The following is a 13,188-nucleotide window of genomic DNA, read 5'->3' as shown; positions in this document are numbered from 1 at the left end:
CCGACTTCCTTACTTTCCAACCTTCGTCAACCTTCGTCCACCCCCCCGCCCTCAACCCCCCGCCCTCCCTGCTCCTCCTTCACTCCCTCCCACTCACCCTCCTCTCCCTCCTCCCCTTCTCCCTCCTCCTCTCCCTCACCGTCTGCATCTCCATCACATGATTCGTCTTTGCCGACGCGCCCTTGACTCCGCTCGTCGCCATCACCTGCCCTGCTTCAGTCCTGCTCTCTCCCCTCCCCACTCTGCGCTACCTCTTGCAGCCCTGTTCCCTCCACAAGGAGCTGGTAGCTGTTCCCTCCTCCCTTCACCTCTGTGCTCTGTATCACAGCTCGCCGGATGGTGGGGATCCCGCAGACGATGACGTTTCGGAGCTGGCTGGCGAGGTTGATGAGCATGAAGTGGAGCGACTCCTTGGATCGCCCGTCGTGGGGGGGATGGATGAGGAGCTTGTCGGTCCCCTTGCTGCTGATGTGCTGCTCCTTCACCTTGAGCTTCGGGTCTGACAAGATCGCCTTCTTCACCGTGGAGGCAGAGAGGTTCAGCTGCAGGTCCTGCACGCACTGCATGTCCAGCTTGACGACGACGTAGCAGCGGCTCGGAGCGAACACCTGCTTGATGTACTTGGCCACCTGCCCGAGTGTCGTCCTTTCGATCCTCCCCTTGATGATCCGTGCGTTGATCTCGTCCCGGTCGAGCTGCAGTGGCACCTCAACCACGGGGGTCGAGATGATCTTGGACGCGTTTATGATCTCCTTGATCCTCGGAACTCCTAACGTCACGTTCATAGACGCGATCCCGGCAAAGTGAAACGTCTTGAGCGTCATCTGCGTTCCGGGCTCCCCAATGCTCTGGGCCCCCAGCGCCCCCACAGCGCTGCCAGGCTCCGCCACGGCTCGGCGGTAGCGGCAAATGATCTCGTCGAGGAAGTGCTTGAGCTGCTCCTCCGTCATCAGAGTGAAGTTGGCGGGCGATCGCTCCTCGTCCCCGTAGCAGCCGAGCTCGGGGAGGACGTTGTCTGGGAGGATGAAGCACTTGTAGAGGAAGCGGCGGAGGTCGTCGACGAACTTGTCCGAGACGACGGACTTAGGGGAGCGCGCGTTCATCCTCTCCTTCACCGTGTAGCTTGTCTTGGGCCTATTGGAGCGCCGGAAGGGGACGGACTGGTGAAACCAGGACGTGAAAACCTTGGCTGCCTCCTCCTCCGAGACGAAGGAGTCGCTTCCCCGAGCAACCAGCGCGCAGGATCGCTGGATCATCCTCTTCATGTTGATCGGCTTCCCGTCGTCGTCCTCCATCAGCATCGGGTCAAGCCCGTCGTCTCCGTACCTGAACTGCACGATGCACCCGTGCGAGTTCCTTACGGTGCTGTCATAGTGGATGGAAAGGTCCTCCAGCGACTTCATGAGCCTTCGGGCCATGTACCCGCACTCTGCTGTCTTCACCGCCGTGTCCACCAGACCCTCTCTCCCCGTCATGGTGTGCATGAAGAACTCTGTGGGGTTCAGCCCGGTGAAGAAGGAGTTCTCAACGAAACCCTTGGCTGCAGGCTCCTTGGCGTACATCTCAAAGTGCGGCAGCGTCCTCCCTATGAAGCCGTTGGGAATTCTCGAGCCTCCGAGCTTCTGCTGCCCGAGGCACCCGATCATCTGTGAGATGTTGTCGTTGGAGCCCTTGGACTTGCACAGGGCCATCACCAGCACCTTGTTGTCATAGTGTAGCTCCTTCTTCGCCGCCGACGCCACAAGGTTCCTGACGTCGTCCAGCTCCTTCCCCACCATCTGCTCCAGCGAGAGCTCCAGGTCACATCCTGGCACTCGCTGGAGCTTGCCAGCCCTGTAGTCGGCGATGAGCTTGTCGCACTTATCCTTCACCTTCTGCATCGCCTCCGCCTTCGCCTTCTTGATCGGCTCAGTCGGCATGACGTCCTCGATCCCGAACGTGAAGCCGTGCAGTCCCATCCAGCGCGAGCAGAGCTTCGCCAGCTTCGTCATGCGATCAGCTGCCGTCTCAGCGTCGCAGTCCCGCAGGAGGGTGTAGAACAGACTGTTCTTGTTCCCCGCACCGAGTGTCGACTTGCCGAGGTTACCGCACATGAGCTCGCTGTTACGGAAGCAGACGTAGTTGTCATGAGGGCACATGTACCGCCCCTTGTCGATGTCGTTGTCCGACTTCTTCTCGTACTGAGACTCTCCCAGCTCAGTGTTCACCAGCACCTCCACGTCTGTCTCCAGGGACCGGGTGTTCTTGCGGGGCTTGAGGAGCATGCTGAGCAGCTGCTTGCCCGTCCACAGCCTCATCGGTTTGATGATGGCCGGGGGCTCCAGCTCGAAGTCTTCTTTGGCGTCACAGGTGAAGGAGCAGTAGTACCACATCTGAGCCTCGTGAAAGAAGGTGTTCTTCCTGGAGATGAGGTATGAGCCCGTCAAGAAGTCTTGAGTAGCTGCGATCATGATCGAGCCGTCCTTGGGCGTGCAGAGGTTGTTGACCACTCCCATCAACTCGATCGCCTCAGCACGAGCCTCCTCCGTCTGCGGGACGTGCAAGTTCATCTCGTCTCCATCGAAGTCTGCGTTGTAGGGGTTGCAAACACACTCGTTGAATCGTAGAGTTCTCCACTTGAGCACTTTGGCTCTGTGTGCCATGATGCTGATACGATGCAAGGACGGCTGGCGGTTGAAAAGGACGACATCGTCGTCTATGAGGTGTCGTTCAACGATGTCGCCAATCCGCAGCTCGTTCTTCGCGATCTTCTTGGGATAATACCTGAACAACAAAGTCAAACCACGAGACATCATCACTGGCTTTCAGTTTATCTCTTCCCCATCCTTGTTGGTATCACGCTCAACACCACATCATCATCACCACAAAACTTATCACCAAAACCTCATCATGGTCCTCGACTTCGTCTAAACCTTTCCACCTCAGCCCCCAACCACAGCCAACCATCGCCGCCTTCTCCCATCTCCTCGCCGCCTTCTCCCCTCTCCTTCGCCTCTCTTCACCTCAAGTCCTTGCGGTCATTGCTGTTCCCTTGCAAGAGAATGTGCGTAGCCCCGGGCCAGATGTCCGGCCCGTTGTCTATGGCCTTCTTGAGCCGAACTAGGTTGTGGCTCGTCACTCGCTCGGGGTACGTCAGGATCTTTGCCATGTGCACTGGGACGGCAACTTGGCGGACGTGCAAGTTGGGGTCAGGAGAGATAACTGTTCGTCCTGAGTGATCCACTCGCTTCCCTGAGAGGTTGCCGCGAAACCTTGCAAGGGCCTCAGAAAGGAAGAAAGGAGCGAAGGAAAACAGCAAGGGAGGAGGAGGAGGGAGGGAAGGGAACAAGCAAGGGAGGAGAGAGCAGAAGGGCCCAACGGCATAGAAGTGCGAGAAAGCGGATGCGATGAGCTTACCGGCCTTGTTTGCCTTTGAGCCTCTGAGCAAACCCGCGCATGATCTTCCTCTTTCCAGAAGACTTCATCGTGAGCTGTTGCTGTACACCAGGGAGCTCGCTGTTGAAATAATGTGCGATCTTCAGCTGCAGGAAGCTGTACCATCCTGGTCAGGACTGTACAGACACTAGGATGAATTTACCCCCAGCAGTCCATGATATTTGCGATGGACCCGCCCTTGTCCATGGTATCTTGAATACTCTCACTTGCCTTGACGATCTCGGATAGAATGACGGTCAAGTCATCCTCGTTGCTCCCCTGCAATTCATATCAGCTCCAGGGTTTCACGACCACAACACTGCAGCTACCGCTCCTACTCCCATCGCCACGCTCGGGCGGATGCAGCAGGGGGGCACAGGAAGGTGCGTGATGATGAGCTCCTCTGGGCGGCTGTGCTCAGGGCGCATGTTCAAGATCTGCTCTCATGTCATGGCGAGGAGGCGCAGGAAAAGGAAAGGAAACCTCGACGTCCTCATCAGGGATACGCTGAAACATGTCAAGGACTGTCAGGGGATCGAGATCTTGCGCTGCCTTGCCAATGGCTTGCTTCATGTCTTGGCTTCGCTTCGTCAAGGAGAAGGATTTGTCCTCGGCCGCCAACATGGAATGGAATTCTAGCTTCTGTTCCTCATGCTTAGCAAATTTGTCGTGGATCAGCATCAGGTATCGGCTGCCTCCGGCAGGAATCTTCTTGATCGGACCGTTGCAGGCCCCACAGCGCGGGCAGACGCTGATCTTCTTGCATTCTTCCGTGATCGCTCGGAGCTTCGCCGCTCTCCGCAAGTGATCATCTTGTACCCTCCTCATGAAGGACAGCGCTGAGCTGTAGTTGTCCGGGTCGAGGAGCACCCGCGAACAAGACTTGCAGATACACGACAGGATGGTGATGATAGCTTTGAAGTATCCCTGATGGAACACAGGGAGGGTGAGCTTCAGGTAGCCGAAGTGACCTGCGCAAGTCTGCAGCGGCTCGTGGCACGTGGTGCAGGTTAGTGACTTGTCGGTGGTTCCCATCCTGCGATCAAGGGGGCCGTTGAGAGCTGCTTCTCGCGTCGCTGGCTGACCCGGCGCAGCAGGTTGATGAGAATACATGTCGCTCCGCATGACCTCCACGACTGACATGCTCACTACTTCATGGCCGGAATGCACACCGAAATCAATCTTGGTGATCCTTTGCGGAGGCTCCACATCCTCGACGACAGCCTTCTTGTCGAAGGTCTTGGCGATGTCTGCTTCAGCTTTTGACATCTTTCTTAGTTCGGTGTTTGCAAATGTTGCGATCAAATGAGGACTGTTGCGTCACCGCATCTCAATATCATCTCATCTTGTAGAGGTGAAGGGTTTTGCCCCTGTCCTTCATCTGACAACAACCAAGTCACAACGAGCACCAGTTGCGCACATCTCGCATGCACTGGCGCCATTCAATGTATTCCTGGCCCAATTAGTCTCTCTCTCGCCTGTGCTGGTCTTCTCAAATTCTTCCCAAACTCTCGAGACTATCGTTGTGAAACGGAAGAAGCTTCGCTGGCTTAGACTAGTTACATATCGAAATGACTCCCTCTTCCTCTCTATCTTTGTACAGCACAACATCTCTTTGCCATACATGATGATTTCCTTCTTCCCCAACCCCCCCCTCTGTGCTTCCTGGGAAAATCTCCTCCCCTGCCTTTCCTTTCCTGTGTCTCGATATCTCGTCACTGCTTCTTCCATCCCTCTCTTGTTGGCGAGTGAATCATCGCCTCTCCTGCTTCGTCTTAGCCTATGGCGGTTTAAAGTGCCGATAGATGTACAATACGAGCCTCCCACCTCTTACCTCCTACCTTCGCTTCGCCTCCCTCCTCCCCCTATCTTTCTCCCCCTGGCTCTCAGAGCTTCTTTCTACACCTCTGTTCTTCATCATCGCCGTCTCCTCACTCCTCTCATCCTCGTCCTCGCCTCCGCCCTTGCCAACTCTTGCATCCTTGCTTCTTCCATTTCCTTCGGTAGTATCGCGCATGCGCCCACCTGTGTCGCCCCCAATATACAGCCACCCTACCCCCTGTCGCTAATACCGCCGATTCACATTCCCTATGTTATTTGTGTACGTATAGAAAGCAAATTTATCGATTAAGAGTATATTAGAATTTGCATATTGTCCTACCTTACGACACATTTCTCCAATATTATTACCCTTGTCATTGGCCTACCCCTAACTCCAATTTACCCACCCTACCACCAACTTGCCCAAGTTTCGGCCATTCCTGTGAAACAGTCGACCGGACGGAACATGAAACATGGCTGAGATGTATGGCAAACACGATGAGCGGCATGATGAGAGGAGGAGGAAGAGAACATGGAGAGAATATCAAGAGGATATCAACGACGAAGGGGATGGAAAAGTTATATTAAGGTACATTGTGGCAGAATGCCAGGACTATTAGCAGGCGGAGGAATTGGTGATAATACGCACGAAAGAGGATCAGGACAGGGATGAAGCTGAAGTGTTTAGGGATTGACAATTATTTTATCGTGATAGAGATTTGATCATCATCAAGATAGATATTTTATCATGCTGATGAAGCCAAGTGAAGAATGTTGACAGAGAGGAACGAGTTTCATGTAGCATGGACTAACACCCACATCGGGAAGAAAAGCATGGTGAATGGAAAGCGCTGTAGATTTCTTTTGCAGTCATGATGGTACTCGACAACTCTGGGCTAGAAAATGAGACAAGAGCATGGCGAAATATCAATAAGATCATCATCCCAGTGAGCTACCTCATAACAATCCAAATGAACAAAAGACAGACAAATAAACTCGTTTCACTTTTACTTTTGATATTTATGCTTTCGCGCTGCCCATCCAAGATCGTCCACATACTGTTTCAATTCTTCTTCTCATTCATCTGTTCAGCAAAAAAAAAAAAAAATCTTCTAACCTGTAGAGCGAACTCCCCGCCACTCCCAACTGGCAGTCGAACAGGACTGTGGGTAAGAGGAAAAGTCACTCTCCACTCCCCAGGTTGTACACGTCCCTGAAGATTGAAGATTCAGTACTCGATCAGCGTCGACAGGAGTCCCTTTCACCTCCAACACTCCGACAACTCGGTCCCCGTTCAACTCGTATCGCAACTTCTTCAGCTCGTGACAACCTCGGCGGAAAGATTCTCGCTGTGTAATACACTCTCAGGACTCTTTAAAGCAAATCATGTGAACATGCACACCAGCATAACTCTCACTCCTCTCCGGCAATGTCTGACACAACTGCCATGCTTCCAAGGAATCCCATCGATCACCAAATCGTTTATCTGAACTCATTCAGGCACAACTGGTAGAGCTTTCGAACAAACCGGTTCCCCTTTCTCGATGATCATACTAATTTTCTCTGAATCTGAAGTTAATCTTGCATCAATATCATTCCACAATAGAAAAGTTCGGATCGCCTGAGTAAACGACTTCGTCGGTCAATATCGTACTCAACGAGCGAGGAATTCCTTGACTATCTCTCTTCTGTTTGTGAGCGTCAACTTTGAACAATAAGTCACTCCTGATTACTAGCAGAAGAATTTGATGTTTCCAGCCGAAAATTTCCATCTTGTAAGTTCGCTTCTGTAGACCATTCATCACGATCAAGAAAAAAGCATGTCTCGACCGCACCATGGATGATTCAAGTGGAAATTTCATTGTTGTGTGATCTCTGTTCGAGGAAGCTGCTTCCCAAATTCACTTGGGGATCATCAAGACAGTGAGAAGATCGCGTTCTTACTTGATGGCAGTTCATCCTTGGAAGTATCAAGGTCGCATCCACGGTATTTGTTTTGCAATATCTGATTCAACCTCTCAACATTTCCATAGAACTGCAAAGCCTGCTCGAAAAAGTCAACCAAGGCATCGGATTCCATCCCCTCCTGAGGACCATTTGAGATACTTTTGAAAGATATTTTGGATCAACGATCGAGTAGAAGATGTGTAACTTGTTGGAAAGTTCGAGGAGGTTGCATTCCGATGATGGCTTGTCAGATGTGTACAACCCAACTCTTTTGCACATCAGGGAATTTCCAGAGCTCCAAGTCCCAGGAGTCACACTATCATGTGATATCAAGCTGACAAGCCCTCTGTTCGATCCTATTTCTTTGCCAAACAATGTTCTCTGCACAAGAAGGAAGAAAATCAATTTGAGATATGCGATACACTGCGGGGCACCTCTTGCTCTTTCCTTCTTCTAACATCAGAAGCTGGAATCGACATTCCAGGTACAGAACAGGCATATATAAGACCATGTTTTTTATCTTTCCCGCAGTGGACCACGATTTCGCCTGTAACATGGGGGAAGATGACAGCCCATAACCCTGCCTTGAGACAGGTATGATCTGATGAAGATACTACAAAGATCTCGCACCTCAACCCTTCTAGACAGGATTCCTATGTCATTCCTCAGTTTGAGCTGAGTATCACATTCTCACAACAACAGAAATTCAATGGTGGAGGTAATCACCTTGTCATGAGTTTTTGCGTAGTTGGAGTCTAGTATTACAGGTTGTCCTCGTTTGCATTTTGAGATCTTTCCCTTTGCTGAATTGACAAGCAGAGGATCTATTACGTATTGCATCCAATCACATGGATTGATTTCTGTGTTTGAAACACTTTTTTTGACTTTCACACTTGTCAAAGATTCTCTGATATTTTCTATGTTCCTCAATGTGGCTAAATTGTTCAAAGATGGAATCGTAAATGCACTCTGTGTAGGCGAAAGGCCATAACTTGCATCCTCGTGATATAGACTATCTTCGAGAGAACTTGTATCCACGTGATATGAAACATCTTCAGCAGAGTCTTCAAAGCTTCTGCTAACTTCATCACTTGTATGCAAGTTCGCTGGGCTCACAACGGTATAAGATAGATCTGAAACGACTGCATCTTGGTCGAAATTCCAGTCTTCTCCTCTCAACATCGGTCCTTGCCCAGCATCGATTGGTCGTCGATATTCAAATTCAAATTCTCCTGAGCTTGAATCGTCGTCGTCCAACAACATGCGCGAAGTCAAATTAATCTCTTCTTCCATGTTTGTTTCAAAAGAAACCTTTGAAATTCTCTCAGTAATGCAGAGAAGGAGTCTGGTGGTGAGATTCTTGTGGTGCGATTGGAATTGGACTCAACACTTCGAAAGAACGCTACTTGAAGCCAGGATCAGGGGCGATTTTGACGAGCAGGAGGTATCATGGTAGGAAAGCGAGGAGGTGGGGCGGGAGATGGGGTGGGAGATGGGAGGAGAGGAGGAGGAGGGGAGGATACAAGAACGAGAGAAGAATATGTTGTGTGATGGGAGGAAGAATTGTGTGCACGCCAAATCAATTTTCACATCATCATCTGATTACCCCACCCCCCCCGTGGGTCTTCTGATCGGGATCTCCCTGGGTGGGTGCTGGAAGTATCTGTGATCCCTTCTCTTGGAACAGGTGGGGTAGTAGAGGCAATCAGACGGGTACAGTGAAACAGTACGGGTTAAGATAACGGGATTTATGTGGGAATATATGGGGGTAATACTCACCAATGGGTCTACCCCTACCAACCTCGAGGTTGGTAGGGGTAGACCAATCCATGGGGGTGAAGTACACGATGAGATCGTAGGGGCGCAGGATTGTTCCTTCAACATTTGAAGTTGAGATGAAATTCAAATGTTTTCAGTATTTGAATTTAATGAATATCATTTGGCTTGATTGTGCAATTTATTGCATAAAAGATTTGGTCAAGCCTGATAAAAAGAAGAAGCATCTATATTGATACCCCCACCTCCATAGTTTCAGTACCCACCCTTCCAGAACGAAACATTTTGAGCTAGTGCACCCCTCTTTCCATATTGTCGTCATAGTAGTACCACCCCAACAAACAAGATCGGTCCAGATTGTAGCTCTTTTTTTTTAATAAAGGAAGCCCTATAGACCCCTGACCCCTGAGATCGCCACAAACTACCTACCCCATGCTTCGAAGACCCTCCTGTGAATCTTCAGAGTACCCTACCAGGTGTGTTCAGAGTACCCTACCAGGTGTCAACTACTTTTTTAGCATCAACCCGTCAATGGTCAAGGAAAACACCCCACCCTTTGATAGTATTCTGTTACCACCCCACTGGCTTTCGGCCACTTTTTGGTTTCCTGTACCCTTTTGGCTGGACCCCACCCCACCCTACAGCTAATAAGGGATCCAGTCCTCAAATGTAACGCGGAACAATGTACCCCCACCCCCCATTTCCCCTTTCTTCACCATTGTCATCCAATGACCCACCCCCTTTCACCCTTCACCCCCTCCTCCCTCAGGGGTTCGGTCTGTTGGCTGCAGCAAACATGTCGTGCATGGCAACAGTCTGGGGAGACGCAACATGCGGCTGACCATGGCTGTCTCCACTTCCATCATCCCTTTCCAATGGCACGCGCTTCTCTTTTGTTTCAGCTTTTTAGTTCTGTTGCGATGCATTGGTTTGCCTTGACGCTTGTATGCGACATACGTAGAAAAATGCTGTTTTTGTCTGGTTCGTGTAATCTTGTCATCCTGTATTGGTGTGATGCTACAAAGCTCTAAAGATTGAGGAAATTTGGATGATTTAGCAAGGAAAATCTTTCACACGTGATCCTTTTGCGTTATGCTTTCTTTCTTGAACAAAGTTATCTCGCGCTCTCACTCCATCATGTTCGGAAGTTTGACCATTGCTGATCTTTTGCACAACATAGGCTGTGTACTTGCCTTAAGGCACGTCGATGATATGTTCGGGATAGAGGTGGACCCAGAAGATATACTTGCGGGCCTTAAAGGCAGCACGGACGAGGTGAAAGATGAAGGCAGTTTGGCGGCAGATTACCAGCGCCAAAAAGATGCTTTGGAGCTTTTCAATATGGACATATTGACGTGTGATAATGTAGATGTCATTTTTCAGAAATATCGTCCAGGTACATTTCTTCCTGCCCTATGCCATGTTTTCATGGATACCAATGCGCCGCTTGAAGTGTTGGAAAGTGCTGCAAGAGCAATAACCTATTTCCTTGATGTCCATGTGGACAGCACGGCCAGAAAGGTCGTGGAGGTCAATGGTGCAGTGAAATCCTTCTGCAAAGCCTTGGTTCTTTTTCCTATCAAAGATTCAAATGATTTGGACATGATTCGAATGTCGAGGTAAGATCGAGTTCAACATTTGATGCTTTTACTAGCCTCTTCCGTTAAATTCCAGCTGACAATCTGTGTTTGCTCAGGGACGTTGCAGAGCAATCTGTCAAGGTGTTGGAGCTGCTTTGCCGACGTGAAGCTAGGGCTGTATTTGAAGCAGATGGGCTACAAAGCTTGTTGAACTTTGTCAATGCGAACGCATCAACCTTGCACAAAGATACGTTGCAAAGCTCTCTGTCAGTAGCTTCCATGCTTTGCCGCCGTCTCAAGGCTGACCACCCGGCTTTTTCTTCGTGTGTTGCATCGCTCACAGCTTTTCTTGACCACAAGGATACCGTTGTTGTCGACCATGCTATCGAATCATTGAGCACTCTAGTGGACATGCTTTCTCATGCAAACGTTGATTTAAAGAGACTCAACGAACACGGACTGGTCGACAATCTGATCAAGCTGATGGCTACAAGAGAAGAGCTCGACCATAGTGAACAAGATATCGCATTTCCCATAGGAAAAGTCGTACATTTGCTGCTTTCATTGTTGAGAGGTTCGAAGAGTCTCGCCGAAACCGTTCTGGAAGGGCCGATTGTAAATGCAATTAGGGTGGTGCTTGCAGCTCGTGAAGATGAAAAGACAAGCTTGTCTGTATTAGGTCTTATGGATTTAATTGTTACCTTTCTTTTCAAAGGGTACGATGGCATCCAGAAATCACATGGATCACAAGATGATAGAACGGTTTATGATGATAGTCATTCTCGAGACTTGGGAGCAATCGATGCGATTCGAAACAATAATTTGGAATCCCTGATTGAGGCAATAGAGAACGGTACAGATGTGAACTTTGCTGATCCTTTTGGTCAAACGATTCTTGTGTGGGTGGCATACTCTGGAACCGAGGATATGGCAGAATATTTGATTAGAAATGGAGCAGATCCAAACCTGGGAAGAAATCCACCTTTGCATTATGCAGCAAGATTTGGAAGGCCAAGAATGGTCGAGCTTCTCCTAAAACATGGAGCGGAGCCTCTCAAAGTTGATCTTGAAGGGAAGACAGCATTGGATCAGGCTCGAAGCTCATCAAATATACTCAAAGAAGGTCAACATGAAGAGGTACACTTTAATTATCGAAGAGCAGCAGTTTTTGATGTTGCTGTAGGTGATAAGGATTTTGGAAGCTGCCGAATCGAATGCAAAGCAAAATCTCATATCTAATCCAGGAATGCTGGGGAATGACGAGAGTGAAGAGGAAGACCCTTCGCTGAATTTATGTGAATATGGAGAATATGTTGTAGGTTTTCTTGTTCGTTTTCTACCTATTCTTGTTCGGAGGTATCAGAACACTATGCAGATGCCCGTAAGGAAGAATGCCATAACACTGATTTCAAAAATGATTTCACTCTGCTCTCGCGAACTGCTCTCAAATCTTTTACACAAATGTGCTGCTGATTGGGAATCAGATGATTCTGTTATTGTAAGCCCTGTGAAATCTGGAAGCAAGCTCAAGAACAGCAGTTACTCGCAACGTGAATTTGGAAATCTTTTGGTTGACTTTCTTGCAATGGTACTTCCAGCAGATGAGGAGATTGGATTTTTGAAGATAGGAATCAAAATTGTGCGGGATGTGATGCGTAGATGCCCTGATGACTTTTTCCATTTGCTACTTCGGGAAGGCATCGTCAACAATGTGGAAATGTTGTCAAGCAATTCAGATTCGAATCCCAAAAAGCAGGATTTGGCATATTTTGCCAGAAATGTCTTGGACAAGTATTTCACTAAACGTACTGCCACTCCAATTGGTTTGGTTGCTGAATTGAGAAGCGTTTGTGATCGTATAATTCAACTATTCATTCCAGGCGTCAATGGGTTGACCCCAACAAGTTCCGAAATCGAGGCAGTCCTCCAAGATCTTGTTCGATTTCTTCAAGTTGAAAACGTTGTCTCACCATTCGAATTGGAGAATGCAGGTGTAATTGAGGCTCTTATCGTGCTATTGCTATACAAAGACCCAAACGACGAATTCTCAAATCTTGAGGACTCATTGCTGAAACGACGAACGATTCTGCTGACAACATTGTTGCGTGATACCAACAGTGAAGGCGGCTCACCGCTTGTCACCCTGTTGAGGAAGCTTCAAACCATTTTGTCGTGTATTGAGAGATTACCGATTTATTCACATTCATCGAACAACTCATCTTCTTGCATAGATTCTATCAAAACTCCGTTGAACATAAGTCTGCGGCGGGCACCTGGTGAAAAGGAGCTTCTCGATTGGACTGGGAAAACAATGAAGGTTGAGCCGCTAGTTACAGTTTCAACGATTGAGGAATTTCTTTTGAGAAGAGTTGTACCGCAATGGTATGATCATGACAGATGTGAAATGAATTTTTTCCGGATTCTTGATGACAGTGAGGAGAAACATGAATTCATTTACAGCCGAGATTTTGACAAAAACGGAGTAATCTACTTCATCGGCTCGAACGGAGGTTCAAAGGAATGGATAAATCCTGCTTCACATGGTCTAGTATTCATAACATCATCCGATGGCCGCACGTTACCTTACGGCAAAGTTGAAGATATTCTTAGCAGGTCGTCTGATGCGCAAAATTGCCACACGAAGGATCGA

At 49.1% G+C, this 13,188-nt stretch overlaps 2 protein-coding genes across 2 annotated transcripts in view; one reads left to right on the top strand and one right to left on the bottom strand.

Moving 5' to 3' along the window:
* The window catches only part of GUITHDRAFT_156792 (hypothetical protein), a gene marked incomplete at both ends in the record, with an annotated part of 10,659 nt that extends 6,132 nt beyond the window's left edge, over window positions 1-4,527 (bottom strand). The window contains 8 exons of the mRNA XM_005842455.1: window positions 98-205; window positions 252-998; window positions 1,233-2,763; window positions 3,003-3,251; window positions 3,397-3,531; window positions 3,578-3,693; window positions 3,744-3,830; window positions 3,898-4,527. Coding sequence (XP_005842512.1) covers window positions 98-205; window positions 252-998; window positions 1,233-2,763; window positions 3,003-3,251; window positions 3,397-3,531; window positions 3,578-3,693; window positions 3,744-3,830; window positions 3,898-4,527 — 3,603 coding nt within the window. The remainder of the gene's footprint in view (window positions 1-97; window positions 206-251; window positions 999-1,232; window positions 2,764-3,002; window positions 3,252-3,396; window positions 3,532-3,577; window positions 3,694-3,743; window positions 3,831-3,897) is intronic.
* A 5,568-nt stretch (window positions 4,528-10,095) lies between these two features.
* GUITHDRAFT_131705 (hypothetical protein) lies at window positions 10,096-12,040 on the top strand (the record flags this gene model as incomplete). Its single annotated transcript, XM_005842454.1, has 4 exons — window positions 10,096-10,577; window positions 10,655-11,675; window positions 11,722-11,919; window positions 12,023-12,040. 4 exons carry the CDS (start codon window positions 10,096-10,098, stop codon window positions 12,038-12,040), a joined length of 1,719 nt encoding a protein of 572 aa, XP_005842511.1.
* Window positions 12,041-13,188: the final 1,148 nt, after the last annotated feature.

The sequence above is a fragment of the Guillardia theta genome (assembly GCF_000315625.1).
Source record: "Guillardia theta CCMP2712 unplaced genomic scaffold GUITHscaffold_1, whole genome shotgun sequence".
In the NCBI taxonomy this organism is placed as follows: Eukaryota; class Cryptophyceae; order Pyrenomonadales; family Geminigeraceae; genus Guillardia; species Guillardia theta.
The sequence above is the reverse complement of the archived record's forward strand: the minus strand, read 5'-3'. Positions and strand labels throughout refer to the sequence as shown.